The 18,808-nt window shown below is 38.3% G+C and overlaps 1 protein-coding gene and 1 long non-coding RNA gene across 5 annotated transcripts in view; one reads left to right on the forward strand and one right to left on the reverse strand.

The window, feature by feature from the left end:
- The window catches only part of LOC121064980, a 582,402-nt gene that overhangs the window by 78,335 nt on the left and 485,259 nt on the right, over positions 1-18,808 (reverse strand). The gene's annotated exons all lie outside the window — the stretch shown is intronic.
- Positions 13,007-18,808, forward strand: part of KHDRBS3 (KH RNA binding domain containing, signal transduction associated 3) — a 94,563-nt gene continuing 88,761 nt past the window's right edge. For 3 of the 4 annotated variants that reach the window (XR_005816847.1, XM_040547313.1, XM_040547315.1), the window contains exon 1: positions 13,028-13,524. Coding sequence is in view for 3 of the 4 variants with exons in the window: in XM_040547313.1 (XP_040403247.1) it covers positions 13,437-13,524 (88 nt within the window). In the remaining variant the exon portion in view is untranslated. Of the gene's footprint in view, positions 13,525-18,808 lie in introns of all 4 variants that reach the window. The other variant, XM_040547316.1, reaches the window with a different exon arrangement.

The following is an 18,808-nucleotide window of genomic DNA, read 5'->3' on the forward strand; positions in this document are numbered from 1 at the left end:
CTATTGATTACATCATACAGGTAACAGAGGGGTACAAGCAAAAGCTATCTCATCCATTTGTCTGAATATTTAAATAGTGTAATAAAGTTCAAGTTTTCAACTATTAGTACTATATATATATTAACAAGTGATTTATTGAATGTTACTTGTACACCCTTTTGTAAAACAACGTAAAGCCAAACTGAACTGTCCTACATTATACTCCAAAAAGGCATCTGTCTTCTTCAAAGAAAGCAATCACAACGCAGGATCTAAAATCTCCAGATAACTTTTACCAAACATAGCACAAACAAGGATAAGGACCCTTATTACCCCTCAATGCTGTCTTGCTACTGCCATGTTTCCTTTACCTGTAAGATACATTTTAATCAAGCATTAGCAGCTCTTCATCCCTTTTTGCAATGTGTTTATAATGGCTAATTACCAGAGTAATCACTTGCAGTAGAACTACATTTCCCAGACTATTTTGCAAAGCAGTTATTTTGCAACAGCTCTCAAGACCCATATCACAGGAAACCTCCTCCTTGAATCTTTGTCAAGATTTCAAAACCTAGTCGAAACAGCCTCTGTACCAATTGGCACTGTAGATTTTTTATCAACTCCAGGCTTGCGGGTATTTTTAAATAAAAAGCAAAGATCATTTTTTATAGAGACATTATCTTGTATCAGCCTACTCTACTGTAGCATCTGTACACTGCTGTCTATTATACCTAAATTCTTTTATTGTAAAGTTTGGAGGGTGAAGAAGAATTTCCTCAACACGGGAAGTGTTAAATGACGTAGTACAGAAACACCTAGAGCTGTTTCGAGAGCTTCCATTCTGAAGCCTTACAAAGTCTTAAAAACAACAGAATTTTTTAATGAGAACTAATATTAACTTTCACATTATTAATCCATGCTAATTTCTATTTCTTTAATACTTTCTGATATTAGAGCCTATCCCCTCTTTTGGTGGGTTGGTTCTAAGGCTCTGGGGGATGAAAAATGGATTCAGAATTCCAGAGGCTTTTCTTTCTCAATTTTGGTAAAGGAACACAGTACAAATATCACTGCCTGTGTAAAACTTTAAAAGTTTTGTTGTTTTTAAGAGTGCAGGTTGATGGTTTTTATACAATCAGGCCAGAAGTTACTTCAGTAAAGACTCCTGCTGTATCATCATATCTGGATGAAAGTCATCTGTGTAAAATGATGTATGGATTTTCTTTGCTTTAATAATAAAAAAAAAAAAAAAAAAGTTGAGAGCTCAGTGTAAGAAAGAGCTACCTGTGATAAAGATTATATGAACACTAAAATAGCTTACATATATATATTTTTTTTCTTCCAATATCTTCTATGCTATTTTGAAATTACACATTCAATGTAATTTTATGTCTCTGAAATGAAGATGTGGACTAAATTTTCTTATTTGATTAACTATAACTTTAATAGTTGAATCTTCTTCTCTGGAGGGATACAAATATTGGTGCTGTCAATTGCAGGACAGTCATAGCAAGGAAATGCCATGAGTCTAGAACTTGTAAACTGTGGGATATGAATGAACCATCCATCCTTTAAGTTTAGGACCACAGATAGTGGACAGATTTTGATTTCACTCATTAAAAAGAAAACAACTTTTTGTTCCTCAAATTACAGTGTTTGCTTTTCTAATCTGACCTCAAGTTCTAAGTTTACAATAGAGAGAAAAACAAGACAAGCACACTTCTTTGGACTTCCATTCATTTATTGAATTAAGATCTTTTGCCTTAACACTACTGGAGTAATAAAACTCTCCACATCTATTTTTTTTTCCTGACTCTTTTTGATTTGGAGCAATTTTAAGATTAAACATTATTTCTGAACTTCACCCATCCTGTATTCTAGTGCATAAGAATCTAACTAAAATGACTGAAGCATTAACATTTTATTTAAATTTTTATTCAGAATTTATTCTTCAAGAGCCCATAAGGTTTTTGTTAACCTTTCACAAGTCTGGCTTTTACATTTAGTGAGACATGGAAGACCAAAGGTTTGCAGCAATTTTATTGCAGTAGGTTTTAAATAAGAAATTGGTTTGGCATTAACCTTTTTGTCTAGAAAGGGGTTAATTGGGGGACAGTATTGTAAATATGATTTTCACAGCTATGGTTGTTGAAGACTAAAACACTTTGGAAATACATGAAAGATTGGTGAAAGATGGTGAAGGGTGAAATTGGGCTTTTATCTAGCATATTTAATATAAGAAAGGGTAGTTAGGCAGCTGCATAAAGACCTATGTTCTAAAAACATAACTCAATTGTTTACATTCTTTGGATAAGATGAATATTAATGAACAGATGCAGGATGCATAAGAATAACCTCTATACATAGTCCAAGTGGAATAAACATTATATACATTGTTTTAGAGCTTTAGGGCAAAAGCTCAAGTCCTACAGTGAACTCTGTTTTGGCACACTTGCACGCACGCTTTACTTCAAAGTAGATGCTTGTAGGTGTAAGGAAAGGCCCTTACTTGTAGAATATTTTATCTAATTTTCTGTCAAGGCAGTTCAGCTAATATTAGTGTCCCCTGGACTCTTTCCTTGGGCAAACTGTTGGATTAGATGACCTGGGGGGGGTGTCTGTTCCATCTTGTTTTTCTACAGTTCTGTATCATGCAGCTCCCTGTAAGACTGTTGTCAAAAAGAAAATTCACGTTGATTCCGTTCCTGCATGTGGAAGACAATAGCATCTGCCAAGGCATTGTTTTATAAAGCTACAGTTGACTACTGGCCCTTCTGCTTAAAGAAATTTGAATATTCATATATTCTTCTATGTGAAAAACCAACAGGACGTTAACACTGCCATAGCTAAATACCACAAATCTTGAAATGTAAGCATATGTTTCTTTCACACATTCCCACTTTTATGCTTTAATTTGTCCCAGCCTACCTGAAGTGTTTTTACTCAAATTAGATCTGTTACTAGTACAGAATTATAGCTGTTCTATTTATGTGCTATAAAAGTGAAATAGAAATGTATCTGGATATATTTAGGATTGAATATTTTTAGGATTGCTTCCTAATCTGCAGAGTAAATCTAATGCAATATAGAGCACAAGAGATCACATTATTATCCTTATAGCTATAATACAGGGCATCATGAAGTAAAAACAATAATAAAAAAAATATACTATAGCAAATATTAAAAATAAAATTATTTGTGTCATTTAGAACGTTGTATTTGTTTCACAATACAACTAAGAACACGGCATATTTGTGTAACATTCTGTTTATTGAAAAACAGACACAAAATGGGATAATTTAACTGCATATTATATCATGTGAACAAAAGATCTGTGGCAAAACACCAGAAAAAAATCACAGTAATGAATGAAAATATCAGCAGCCAATTGTTATGCTAATTTTCGGGACTTGCTGCAGCAGCAAAGTTGAGATTTAGGATGACTGCATCAATTACTAACTACTAACGCTATAAAGATATCCTTAGCTTCTCAAGGTAATATAAAAGACACATTTATATCCCATTTTTCAAGCATTGCACTTTTACTTGAACTGTATAAGAGGTGAACTCTTGAAAAGTCAATAAAACTTAACAGTTTCCTTAAGAAATCAGAGGTTGTTTCCTTGGGAAGTATTATGTTCTAATTCTCCACTAATTAAAACCAAACCAACCCCTCCCAAAAAATAATTATCTAGAGGCCTATGAACAAGAGCCAGAATTCAGCTATTAGCCCTGCGATGTGTAATATTTAAGGAAATCTGTGCTTGGATAGATTTTAAGCCTTACTAAGCACTTCTTATACTAGCACACATTCCTGGCTGTTCACTGCCAAAATAATAAGACAGTGCATCAATAAAATTCAAACTATTGATTTTTAGTAACTTGTTTTTCTTCTGACCAAAACTAAATTTCTCAGTTTAAGTCTCAGAATTGCATTAAGTCAATATCCCAAATTATTAAGGAAAATGATTGGGTGAAGGAGAGAAATTACACTTAATTTAAGCCTTTCAGCAGGAAAGCAAAGGCCTATTTTTGCCTTAACATTTCACATTACACATGGAACTAGAGTGAAATAGTACTGTCTATTATGTTCCTTCATTTTGCTAAAACTTAATTTGTGGATAGAAGTGCTGTTATATTTGTAACATATGGTCAAAACTATTGTTTTCCATTTGAGTTCAAAACTAAAAATTTAAAATAAGGGCATTCTCATCTATTGAATTCTCAGGAATACTTTGAAGAAACTGTTTTTTTTTTATTCAGTGATTTCTCTTTCTCCTCTCACAGACACATTTTTTTCTACCAAGCCCCCAAAGCAACAGAGCTCTCTCAACATTTCTTATATTGCTGTCTTTTTTTTTTCTTTTTTTTTTTTTTTCCTTTTTTGTCTTGTTTCCACAACACATTTAGGACTCACAAATCTGGGACAATTTCTAGAATTTCTCTTTAAATCCCAAAAGACAATCTGTTAACACACAACTGCTAGACTGTATTCCCAGAGCTCTCTCCCCTGGGATTTATTAGTGCTCTGAGATTTTTTTAAAAATATAACTGTATTTGATACTTCTGCAGATTTTTTCTTTTTGTTACATCATAAACATTCCAATATATTCTTTGCAATTATAACCAGTCCTCCTGTTTATTACTTTGCGTTCGTTGTTATTGTTGTTTTTTTTAAAAGGGCAAATAATACTAATTTTTGTCTCCCAAGTTGTTGGCCCATTACTTTCTTTAAACACTCCCAAAGTTGGATACAGGAGATAGCTAATGTAAGATAGCTAAATGTAAGATAGCTAGTAAGATACCACTTTATAATTGTAAAGCTAATATGAGGGTTGCAACAACTGTCCTAATCTCTCCCCATCTATTTCAATGTAATGATACCTGATTCTGTGACCACTAAACATTTAAACAATGCACGATACAAATATTGTTTTTCTCATACCGTGAGACAACTAATGGAAAGATGAACCCTGATAAACAAATTAAATTGATTCTTCCATCCAGATTAATTTATCTTAATTAGTGAAATAAATATAATGTTATATATGTCATATAATTACTATAGAAAGTAACATTATTACAAAGAACTGAAGATTACTGTTCTATTAATACCATGTTGCAGGACAGGCACTTTCCTTTTCATCTCAAATGAAATCAGGCTGGTATTGAAATGGAACTTTGCTAGTTTATTTACTGTCTACATCAAGATATGCTAAACTTATAGAGTTAATATTTAAGTTGCTTAAAGCAAAAATTTAGAAAAAGATAAGTGTAATACAGAAGCATATTATTCCGAAGTATAAAACCAAAACACACTGATCAGGAGTTGCATTTGAACTGTATTTAAACTTGTCATGTAATGGATTTAAAAAGTGGTTTTCTTGTGAGACAAACATCATAAACATAGCATTTGACACAATTCTGCCTTTCCACCATAGGTTCTCTCTTTTTCTAATACTAATGATTATCAAGATATGCACAACTGAGACTTTTTCAAAACAGCTGTTTTGAATATATTGGCTGCCTACTTTGTGATAGAATGAAATTAACCAGTGAACCCACACCAACATTTCATTGCGGAGCTGGTATTGATAGGTGGCTTGACAACATCAGCCTTAGAAAACAGAATTACTTTGTTGTAAAAGTGCAGATGACATTATTTGGATCTAGACATAAAAACACACTAGCCTGTTCAGCAAGTGCTAGTGAACTGAACAAATCTCTGATGACAAATGCTTGATGGTTGTTTCCGTCCTTTTCCTCTCTGAATCACAGAAGATCCTTGGAACATAGGATACTGAGAACATTTTGCACTACTTGATTCTTCTGTTGTAGCATACATGCCTGGCAGAGTGGGAGCACTTATAAAATCAATGTTTCACATACAGATTTGCCTGTATACTTAGAGCAGGAGGCAAAGTCTTGCTGTCTTTCATGGTGAGTTCATTCTCTTTCATCTGTTGCCTGTAGAAGGTATAGAAGGAGCATGCTCCCATTCCCCAACAGAAGATGAACTGGTTATGGTGTACTTTGTGTACAGTTGATTTACTTTTCAATGGCTCCTTTGGGGCTCTCCTACCACTGCTGCTTAGCATCAAAATCTCACTTCAGATAAGCAAACACTTAGAGGTCACTCATAAGTTCATTATTTGTGTGTGTATTTAGGTCTCATCGTAGTCTGCAAACTCTTCATTAAATGCTTTCTGGTTCATTCTAGTAGCAGCTGGTGTAGCTGAATACCTGGACTGAAAACCACTACCTTCTAGAATTTTAAACAAGCTTTTTTTTTTTTTTTTCTTTTTTTTTTCCCCAAACATTTTCCTGTTACTCCTTCTCCTTAGAAGCTTAAAAATTGTTTTTTTATAAGTTTGTTTCATGATTATTGTGTCTGAGTTAAAAGCAAATGCAGTAAACTACCAGCACCAAATGGCCTCTATTATGTATCTTTAGTTTACCCTACCTCCGTGGATCTGAGCAGTCTGAACAATGTTATTTTCTGATACATTATCAGAAGAAAAGAAACTAACTACAATTTTCATGCAGAATAATGAAAGAAATAGGACATGAGTAGATCAGAAAAGAATTACCACAAAAAGTAGTGGTTGGTAGAAGACACTAATGCAGCGGATTTCTTTCCGGGTTTGAAGTTCTTAATATTCCTCACCCTTAACTCCCCCTCTTTCCAGCAGGTAACAAGGTGTGGTGGTTTTACCCTGCTGGGCAGCTGAACTCTACCACAACCACTCTCTCACTCGTCCTCCTCAAAGGAAACAGGGCAGAATATAGAATGAAAGGGGCTACCAAAACCTCGACATGTAAACCCAATACACAAGGAAAAAAGCAGAGGTATTTTAAGATCTCAGGTATACAGGAAACTTGTAAAAACAGATAGGAAAACACATATTATCATTCTGAATTAAGACATATTTCTTATTAAAGAAAACATCACCATGCAAAGATAAATGTTTCGAGACACATCAAGGTTTTACTAAGACAACTATTAAGTTATGGCTTATGAGGTTTGGTACTTAGGAAAGACAGCCTGTGAAAAATAGGTTTTTAATGAGATTGCATAAGAGAAAAAAAAATAGCAACAGCTTCACATTGGAAAAAGCTGTCCAAACAGCAAAAGAAAACATTCACAGGCACACAACATAATGTGCTAAAAGAGGTGCAACCAGGATGATGACAGGTATAACAAAGATAAGGGTGAAATAGATTTTGGCACCACCCAGGTTCAGAGCAATAAAAGAGGCATGTGGAAAGCCCAGATGCATGCAGGTTTGTAGCACATGTAGATTGTTCGGCAGCAGAGAAGATAGTCACAAAGTGTACAAAGCACACCATATCTACAAGAATGCTACACAGCAAAAAAAAAAAAAAAAAAAAAAAAAAAAAAAAAAAAAGGAAAGGAAAGTGCACACAATTTGGCAAAAGTACAGAGCAGAGAAATTCAGCAATAATGCAACATTCTTTTATAGCTACAGTCCAGGATCAAGAAAAAAGTAGCGAGAAACTATTTATAAGCCATTTTATACATACAGAACTATACTTAAAATTCTTATTAGATATAAGAAAGAAAGAGCATACAAAAAGAAGTCCTTTCACCATGACAATACTGATATTTTTTGCATCATCAGAACTATATGAAATATTAGGAAGTGCATAAAGGAAAATGTCAAAATCTAGATTTTTAATAAAAATGTATACAAAACCAATACTGGGACAGAAGGATGTAAAATCATTGCATCTTAATTAAAGCAAAATTAGAAGACACTGTTTAATCTTATGAAATATTTCAGTGCAAAGAAAATAAAGTTCTTCAAGATGTCTGAAGGTAGATCATATGATCAAGGCATATGTGCACGCAGTTCCAGGACTACATGCACTGTTACAACTGCCATTAGCAATAATGTATAAGTAAAAGAAAAAAGCCCTGTGGATCATGGCTTACATGAATATAATGAACAAGGTGGTGAACTCACTGCAGTGTATTGCCTCAATTACTGTACAAGAAAATGGAGAGGCTGTTGTGATGCTTTTAAAAGCCGGAAAAGAGTAAGGAGGAATGCTAAAATTTGCCTGCTAAAAATGATGTAATCGTTGATCTCTCCAGTTCTTACATGTTTCATGTACTAGGTGTTCAACCTGGATAGCAGGAGGTCAGCCCAAGCAGAGATTAGTGACACAGTTTTCTGCTCTCTGGAAGACAGCAGTTCAAGAAATGATTTTTATCATAACAGTTGCCCATGAGATTTTTAAGGAAAGTTAGATGATATATTAACAGGATTGTTCAGAATTAGCCATTATGAATGTTATACTAAAACAACAGCAACAAAATTATGGCAAAATCTTAATGTCACAGGCAAAAAATATGAGGAGGTGCAATCTAGAACTGAATCACAGTTAACAGAAAACAGGTGTGGGTAAGTTAACCATTTTGGTTATGTCTAAGAACAGAGGAGTATATACCATTCCAGAGTTAGTGTTATAAGCAATTAGAAATATTTTTCTTTCTTATAAGAGCTGAAGAACGTAATGAAGATGATAACTTAAGCAGAAGTCTAGATCAGCTTGGGCGGGAAAGAAGTAAATGATATTGGGATCACAGTCCGGATGATTTCACAGATGATGTTTACCACACATTTACAATGAAAAAAATTGTCATTTACTTGCTTTGTTGTAGTATAAATGGTTCAACACCCCTGTTCAAGCAGTGACACCTAAAGCTGGTTGCCCTGGACCATGTTCAGATGTTTTTTTAAGATCTCCAAGGAGAGAGACTCCACAATTTCTCTGGGTAACCTGTGCCAGTGCTCAGTCACCCTCACAGTAAAGCCCTAATGTTCAGATGGGACCTCCTATGATCCAGTTTGTGCCCATCGCCTCTTGTCCTGGCACTGGGCACCACTGAAAAGAGCCTGGCTCTGCTCTCTTTGCATCCTCCCTTCAGGTATTTATAGACATTGAAAGACCCCCCCGAGCTGTCTCTTCTCCAGGCTGAACAGTCCCAGCTCTCTCAGCCTTTCCTCACAGGAGAGGTGCTTCAATCTCTTCATCATATGCTTGGGCCAATATTGGACTGTCTCCAGTATGTTTACTTCTCTCTGGTACTGAAGAACCCAGAACTGGACACAGCTCTCCAGGTGTGACCTCACCAGCTCTGCATAGAGGGGAAGGATCACCTCCTTCGACCTCCTGGCAACACTTTTCCCAATGCAGATTTTTTTTCCTCACACAAGCTACTTTTTTCCTGTAAATCTTGCTTCTCTTAGAAAGAAGTGTAGAGAAAGAGTGAATAAGATATGAAATCCATGTAACAGATCTTTTAAAAGAAACAGCCTTAGGAGTAAATTTCCTTGCGGATGAAAGCGGCCTTCACTTTTAACTATGGAGCAAACAGGGTAAAAGACAGAGCCACAATTCAGAAGAAAGCCTCCAGAGCTTCTGAAAACATTTCGTGATACATGTGTTGATTGATAGTTTGCTCTTGTCTATTTCTTCATACTTTAGTCCAAATGCAAACAATAATAATAAAAAAGAAATAAAAATAAAATAAAGAAATGGCCACAGCAATACTGGGGTAAGGAGTGCAATGATAATTTCAATGTGCCTAATAGAAATTGGCAAGTGATATATTAGAGCACTAAGGAAGCCAGCACCTACTTAGCAACATGCTAATCAGAACCATGGTGAGTCACATCAAGGACATATTCACTAGATGTGGTATTTGTGACAAACTATTTCCCAAAATAGATTTTGCTTCTATAGGTCTTCAGCTGTATGCATTTTAATGAGCTGAAGGCTTAAATAATTAATAATTCCTTAACAGTCTGCTATGGTTTGTGCTTTAAATCAGGACCCAGTAAATCAGAGGTAAGAAGTACATTAAAGCCATGTAAAGTCTAGTGTGGTCAGTGGCAGCTTAATATGATTGTTGAGTAAATGGAACAACACCAGTCATATAAAATAAAAATGAGTGGATGGTAATTTGGGCAAAATCATGAATATCTTGGTGCGCTTGCAATATTAGGTACAAAGACTTAATTGTGAAAATACTGCTTGTTATTCTGACCCAGTAAATAAAGAAAATGTGCCTGCAACAAGTTGTGCCAGAGCGAGGATGCAGCTCAGTTACAGCCTCTTCACACAATCCTCAGACATCCCTTTGTCTTTGTCAAGAGGTACAAGAAGTAAGGAACTGAATTGTACAGCAGAGGGCAAAGGTACTAAAATGTCCTAGTGCTTCAATTATGTAGATATTAATTTTGGCATCTACCTTTTTTTCTTAATAATTGACAGACATGCTGACAGGTCACAGAACTGGTGCTTTAAGAGACGCTACTCTGACGTTGGTTGCCAGCTGATAAACACCTACTGAACTAACTTTGAGACTGCCACGTGCATGCAGACAGCAGAATGGACACGTGTAAAAAATCCTGTTAATTTTACTCTTGGAGAGTAGGCGTAAGCACTTTAACTGTGAAGTTTAAAAGTTCGGACTCATGATTTTTACACATTTGTGAAAAGTAAAGCTAGTACTTACTGGGCAGTTCCTCGACCAAGCTGTTTTTCAAGCTTTGTATAGATTTCAGTAGCAGGAAAGCAATCAATCCTTAAGATTTGGTGATTCCTGCTTTTTTTTTCTGGACAGTAAGAACTATGCTTTGGAGGTGTTTCCCAGGTAAACAGGTAACCTAAGCTGCTTTCTATACCATGTACTTCCATCTGTTCTGTCCTCCTCGTTTTATTATATCCCAGTGAATTTCACTGGAGAAAACAATATATTGTTATGTGCAGGTTTGAGTTTCAATGACAGGATAAATTGTGGATAATTTTACACTTCCTACGTTATTACAGACCTGGTGAGAAACCAGTGTTTAGACATACAGTAAGCCTTTCTATATTGAAAACCAGAGGGAATTGGTATACTTTGGGAAGAAATACTGTTGTCTTTTTATAAAACATCAAATGTTTATTTAATCAGGTACCGGGGGGAATATGACTTTTTCCAAGAAAGGTACATTGTGTTTTATACCATTTGTATAATACAGCTACCTTTCTGTCTGAGGTTCTGTATGCTGTAGAGGGACTTTAAATATATTTTTGGCTTTACAGGCAAAGGTAGGGATTATTTTGTTCCAGGTTATTCAATAAAGATTACACTCCTACATATTGTTCTGTGTCAAAGTTGTGTGTGTCTGCCTGTTTCACAACAGATGGCTGCATTTCAGTATTTTTTTTTTATAGAAGATGTATATAGAAAGTTGAAATAAAACATTCATTGTAATCCAACTTTTTGCAGTTGCTTGTATGTTTTAGTCGTATCTGTCAAGTTTGATGTCATGCAGGAGAATTTTAAAAATATATTTCTGTAAATTTGTTTCTGGTTCTTGTTACTGCTGGGTCAGATTTATTTGGAGGGGTAGTACAGAGAATGTAAATCAAGTATATTTTATACTGTAGAGCATCAAACATTTTTTATGGGATACTCCAGTCTGTGAAATATAACGAGATGCAACATACCTTAATAGATGGCCCTTCTGTTCTGAGGGTGAAAGAGCACATGTATTTCTCAGAAGGGAACCTTAACCCCTGCTTCTAAGCATTGAGTGAGTGATTTCTCATGTTAGTCTTTTTTGGAGCTTTTTTTCTCCCTTTTGCAAGGACATGACTAAGATGCATTACAAACCTATTTTGCATGAAATACAAATGTGAGATTATTCGATTATTGTCACAGAAAAAAAGATTGTTTCGGTGGTCTTTTAACTGTAGCTGATCATGTCAAAGTGATTACAAAATTTAGTATTAGGATTTTGGCATCAGTGATTTTGTGTTTTTGTTTTGCCCTTGTGCTGTGTTACTGGGGAGAATGGTTGTTCTCATTTACTCAGGGCTTTTGTCACCAAAGACTCGTTGATAAAACACCTAAGGTCTAACGAGGAGGCTATGTAAAGTCTCAAAGCTAAAGATCAAAGTGAATAATGATCTAATATACTGAGTGCATTCACTGAAAAAATGGGAAAACAGGCTTGAGTCTCTTGAACTTGCTTTCTTACCTGTGAAATGGGCTGCTATTGAATCACAAACTCACTTAAAGTCGTGTAATTCAGCGGTATGATTTTCTAGCTAATATTTATGAAGCACTTTGTACGAGAGACACAAATACAAAATGCTGGATAAACAGAACGACCACTGTTCGGGGGAGAAAAAAAGTTAAAAATTGTGGTTTCATTTCTCATTTAATGAGCAAATCTCGACGTTCTTGGCCCGGCCTCGGGGTCCTGAGGGCAGCAGGTCCTGAGGTGGGGATTTGGGGCAGACATACCCTCAGGGGGGCTCCGCCATGGGGATTTCAAGGGGAGAGACCTCCCCTTGAAGCCCTTTAAAACCCCTCACAACCCCTCAGAGCCCCTCGCAGCCTCTCAAAACTCCTCGCAGCCTCTCAAAACCCTTCAGAGCCCCTCACGATCCCTCGCAGCCCCTCACGACCCCTCAGAGCCCCTCAAGACCCCTCGCAGCCCCTCAAAACTCCTCGCAGCCCTTCAAAACCCCTCAGAGCCCCTCACAGTCCCTCAACGTCCCTCAAAGCCCCTCAATACCCCTCACGGCCGCCCGCAGCCCCTCACAACCCTTCACAGCCCCTCACAACTCCCCTCAGTCCCCCCAAATACTTCCCAACCCCTCAGCCCCCCTCAGAGACGCCACCCCGCCCACCCGCCCGGGGCCGTTCCCACAGCCCCGCCCCGCCCCAGCCCAGCCCCCGCCGAACGGAGGGGCGGGACAGAACAGAAGGGGCGGGGCTCTCGGAAGAGCAACGACCAATCGTTACCCGCGGCGCCCCCCTAACTGACAGCCCAAACCATCCAATAGCAACCGGCGCCACCATAGGCGGGGCGGCACACGAGGGAGTCGAACCGGTACCGCCCGTTGGGAGGGGCGGGGGCGGAGCAACGGTCCATGAGGGGAGAGGCTCAATGGATTGTGGGCGTGGCCAAGGAGGCGTGGCCTCAGCGGGGATATTTAAACCTGGCGCGGCGGCGCTCGCCCGCTCAGTCGGCGCTGCGCGGCGGCAGGTGCGGGTCTGGGCGCCGCACGCGCAGCCTCCATTATTTTTTTTTTCAATTAATTAATTAACCCCCCGATTTTTCTCCTGGGGGTCAGCGCGCTTTGAACCGCTTACCTTCCCCCCCGCCCCGTGCGTCTCCGTAAAGGGATTTCTCCGTGTCCGGAGCAGGACCGGGGGAGGGGGGCTCGGCGCCCCTTCCCTCCCCGCTCTCGGCCGGGGGCTCGCGGCGCTGCCCTCTGGATGCGTCCCCGCAGCCCCTGGCGGGAGGCGGCCGGGGTTGGGAAGCGCTGCCTCCGAGGATTTACCGCCGCCCGGGACGCAGCCCCGCACCGCCTCCTCCTCTTCCTCCTTCCCCGCTGGGGCTCCGGCTCTCCGTGCCTCCGGCATGGACGAGAAGTACCTGCCCGAGCTGATGGCCGAGAAGGACTCCCTGGACCCGTCCTTCACCCACGCCCTGCGCCTGGTCAACCAAGGTGAGGGGCGGCTTGGGGGCGGCCCCTGCCGCGCTGCTCGACCTTTCCGCAGGGGTCCCCCCCTTATCTGTTTCGGCTCCCCCGCTGCCAGCTCCCGAGGGGGGTTTGGGGACCCCCCCTCCAGCCCTCCGGGGGGTCCCTGGGGTCTGTGGGACCGGGGGGTAACGGCAGTGATCCCCCAAGAGATGGGGGTGTTCGGCTAGACCCGCTCCATCTCCACGAGTAAATCCGGCACCGATATCCCCAAATCTCAGCTTTCCTTCAGAGGTGGATTTCAGGCCAGCAGAGACAGTCACTGGTTGAATTATCCCAAGCCGAGTTGCATAGGATGGCTATGGGTTTAGGATCTCTTCCTTGGGCTGGAAGTTGGCTGTGCTGTTAAATGCCCCTAATGCTTTCCTGGTTTAGCCTGCTGGGGCGTTTCTGCATAATAAATAGCTTATGGTTTATAGATGCGTGATCCTTTTTCAAAAGGACACTAGAATCTATATCTTTGCCCAGGAACTTGTGGCTCTAGGTCTTGGTTGTACCTTAATACTTCAGTTATTTCATTGATTTTTTTTGGAAACATTCTCTTTTTCCATTATATACCTCCAGATAATCAAACAGAAAATATTTTCAGTTATGTAGCTCCAGATAACCAGATATGATCCTGTGTCCTTTGTATCTGACATGTCACATAAGCTGTAAAGTGCTGGTTCTTTGTTTCAGTAAAGTCCCATGTGACTTACGCTCTAATGCCTCAAGTAAATTTGGAAATGGGTAATTAGCAGGTGACTTTCAAGTGCAGCTCTGTAGATAGAGTGCTTGGGATGGTCAAGTAAAATGTTACATTAGATCAGCGCATAACCTAAGGAAAACCAAATGACTTTTGCTTCAATTGAAGTGATTGCAGGGCTGTACTCCTGTACTTCACATCACAGGAACAGGTCTCAATCAATGCTTCTTTTAATGCATTGACATACTTTTTGATGTGTAATGGACTGCAAATGCCAATCCCTAAATCTGATGGGGAATCAGCTGTTGTCTAAAATATTCTGGAGTTACAGGTAGCTGTCACAGTTTCAGCTGTGGGATGCATATGCCATGTGATTTGTAGCTGTGTGCCTTTGGGCTGTTGGTATTTTGCATATTTTTCCTGGTTCTGAATTTGGAAATGTGCCACTCATGGTGGGAGAAAGGGAATTGGATTAACAAACAGATGTTTGTTTGCTATAAGTGCTAAAATTTAGCTTGATGGCTAAAAATTTAAGGCTGCAAATTAGTGAAGTTACTTTCAGTTAATAATAGTGGATTTTTTACATGTGCAGATTGTGTAAATTGTGTAATTATTGTTAGGAAGTTACAGAAGTATGTATGTTATTTCAAACAACGTTTATGGAACTATACATGACTTTACAACTGTTACCAGAATCCTGACTTTCTGTGACCCTAATAGGTTTTTGCAGTTCCCATTGAAATTAAATTAGAGGATAAACTTCTGCCTGCTTTTTATTGTGTAATACCTGGTATCTGCATGCGTACTTCCAGTCGCAAAAATTGGTGTGTTCCATGGAAAAAACGTAGATGACATGGATCCGACCTGTATTTTAATCTTGATTTTTTTGTTTACTTTGACAGTCTTGTGTTAAATCTGAAGCATTTCGCCTGTTAGGTAAAATTATTAAACAGGACAGTATCAACCAGTCAGCTGTAGTTTAAGATGCATATTTCTGTAATTTCTATGTGAAATCCTCCTAGGCAGATGTACAGTCAAAGAATCAAAGGTAAATTGTCTGTGTAATGGAAGTAGGAGATGCATGACTAAGAAGATATTTTATAGCCCCCATTGTCTTGACAAAACTTTATCAGTGTCTGGTTCATTTGTCTCAATTGTTATTTACAGGTAAATTAATGCAATTAGCGGAAAAAGATCTGTAATTTCAGTTTGCATTTTTATGTCAGGTTCACTGAGTTCTTTCTAAGACAGTTTAATAAGGCAAATGAAATGGCTTGTCTAGTTTCTAAAACCTAGCTTGCGTAGCTCTTCAGTTTAGAGTGAAGCATGCTTCAGTGTCTTTACCCAGTTGTAGGAGATCTTACCAAGGGCTTTAAGTGCTTAAAATAACTGGCTTAATTATGTAATGGTGTTTTTGATGTCTTAATATTATTACATTTACTATTTGGATTTACTTTAACTGAAATACTGTAGATAAGCCAACTTTCTCCAGAAACTTCAGATTGATTCGTAAAAATTCTGTGGTTGAGCCAGCAAATCCTTCTGAGGTGCTGAAGTGTGTGCTGCTTACACAGAAGAGCAACATCACTAAAATTTCTGCTCTACCCACGTTGAAATTTGGCTTCTAGGGAGAGGTGGTCCTGTGTATAGACTTTCAAAAATTTGTTAATTATAGCTTTCACACAAGTGGACATATTTGCATATTATACTTATAATTACAAATTATAATTTGGATACATACAAATTGCATAATTGTAAATGATACAGGAAAAATAGAGCTTGACATGCTTTCAGGTTTCAAGGTAGTCAGCTGAAACAGCAATGACTAGGTGACTAGGATGCTGCAAGAGTATTTTTTTTATGGGCAGTATTGTTAATCTCCTCTGGAATTGAGGTAACTGTTTCCTCTCCCGAATAAGACCTTTCAGCATTTTCAAAGCTTTAAAATCAAAGATCAGTATTCTTCATTGCCCTGGTATAGTACTGGTTTTTCTTGCTCAAAACTGTTCAAGCATTTGGAGACTTCCCTCTTTGGGATGCAGTCCATTGCTGAAATTGTTTTAAAGAATCAATGACATATTTAATGCTTAAATTTTAGAGCAGTGGTAATCTTATGAAGGAGGCTACACTGTATCCTTTTCTGCTTTGAATGAGGTTTACTGGTATACTTGAACAGTAAGTCTCTTTAAAAAGGACTTATTTTTATCTGCAAGTGATTAAGCATGTTATAGGTTGGAAGCGGACCTCTTTTGCATGTGCAATAAGGTGTCCATGCTAGTAGGATTAATTTGTCTGGTACCAGACAATGGGAGCTGGAATGTTATGTCCAGTTACTGCCTTAAATGTTCTGTAGATGAAGAATCTTGACAAAGATAAAGTTCTGTGAATGAGCAAAAATACAGTAATTTGTATTTTTCCAATTCACAACTGTCAGGTACTCTGTTTTACATAAAAGAAAATACTTGTATGTAGAAGAGATACTTCTGAGATCAAACCAGTTCTTTATCATTGCAAGGCACCAAGCAGCTTTTCAATGTTTTTTGATAACTATTCACATTTTGGATTGCATGTGAGTGTTGGTAAATGCTCAAGTGTAATGTTGATTGTAATAACTTAGTTCACAAGTGATGCTATAAAATGTAGAAAGATCAGTAAGAATGACTTTATTTTCATCCTCTTACAGACCTGTGTGTAGCATTGATTTGACAAGTATTTTGCGAATGTTGAGTAAAGGATGTGAGATCGTATGATGACAGAAGTTCACTGCAAAAAAATGTCAATACCAGGCATGTTTTGTGATGGGAAGACATGAGCTGATGTCTGGCACTTGCTTTGTATGATGGTAAATGTGTAGGTGGAAGGAAGTCTATAATTAAGATTAGGGCAGCTGAAATCCCTTAGATTAGTGGGTAGAGTCCCAGTATATACCCTGAAAGATGGTTTTTACTTCTATATAGACTGGCCTTGTGTAATTCTTCCTTATGATCTCACTTCAGTTATTTTGAGACTTAAGGTAGTGTTTCAGTCACCAAGGCTACCCTTAAACTACTGTCAAGAACAAGCCAGAGGAATAAGAAGCCCTCTGATCAGTAGATGGCTGTATGTGCTAACTGTATGCTGGGTTGCTTTGCTGAGCCATGTGACCAGTTGTGATCAGTATGGATTTGATGGATTTTGTGCTCAAAACTTCACAAGCAGGAGTTTGGTAAGCAGATAGATGTCTCCTAAAAACAGTACCTCCCTAAATATCAAGGAAGAAGGACTGTAAAAAATTGTTTCATTGTGGAGAATATAATATAAACCTGATTTTTTAACAGACAAGATAGCATTGTAAAAATAAAGTATGGATGTAATAAAGGTTCCATAGATATTTCGAATCAATCCCTCTAGGGATATGAATGTTGCCTGGTGCTTACTAAGGATTTTCTTTAAGTTTTCACAAACAGAATTCTAATTTTCACAAATCTAAAAGGCGTATTTGATTGCGTGTATTGAAATAACATACATAGCTTGTGATATAAATCTGTTAGTGAATAATCCTCTTGCTTCAAGGGCAAATCTGGTGTGGGACAGACATGCATGGTGCCTCCAGTTCCCAGTCCCTCACGGAGTTACACATCCCGTACTGCTGCACAACCTCACATTTGCATTCACTTCTCACTGCATTCTCACACATGAGCAAAGAAGTAACTCATTTGAAGTGTCCTGCTCTTGGAGGTTGGCAAAATGCTTTTTGAAGGTTGTAAGCATTTTGTAAAGCAAATGAAAAGCTGGTGGGATTTTGAATGTTTCAAATAATCTTAAGAGTTAATTCTGTAATATGCCCTTCAGACTGAAGGATTTTTTCAAAGTCCCTTTAAGTTGCCATTCCTGGAGGTTAACTAGAAAGCAAAAACTGCTGTTATCTTCTAGTAATCAGACTTCAAAACCCCTGCAAGCTTTCATAGACGACTGTTATTTTGCAGGCATAATGCACTGAGAAATTTGTGACAGTAATATGAATGGATATAGCTTGATGGCAGCCTCATAAAACCACACAGGGCTGACCTATGTTGTTTGTTTTCTTAACATAGCCTGAAAAGAAATAAGAATTTGAAGCAATCATTGGGGTAGTTGTCCCTAATGTCTTGGCCAGATCACACCTTCTGTGCTCTGTAACACCTCACAAGTTGACATTTGTTGTAGCTGGCTCATTGCTTTACTCCAGTGAAATGGCACAGGGAAAGTAAGTTTTAGAGCTTGTTAACAACTAGATTTCAGTTTTAGTCTCTTAAAAGGCTGGGGAAGTGGTTTATCAGGCATTCAAGTCATGTTAACAGGGAAGCTGCAAAATGCAGCTTAAGATAATCATGCATACTTCACCCTGGGCTCGTTTGCTCTGAAGCATGACTCTAGCCTGCAGCTGCTCACCGATGATCACACTGAGCCCAAAGCTGACTTCTAATTCACTTGCACACTTTGGCAGTCAATGAGAGAGATCAAATTTAAAGGTTTCAAATTTAAGCTGACATGGTTTGTCACTTTCAATCCTTTTCGACACCAGCCATGCAAATTAAAACTCTAACC

This window comes from Cygnus olor, chromosome 2 (genome assembly GCF_009769625.2).
Source record: "Cygnus olor isolate bCygOlo1 chromosome 2, bCygOlo1.pri.v2, whole genome shotgun sequence".
In the NCBI taxonomy this organism is placed as follows: Eukaryota; Metazoa; Chordata; class Aves; order Anseriformes; family Anatidae; genus Cygnus; species Cygnus olor.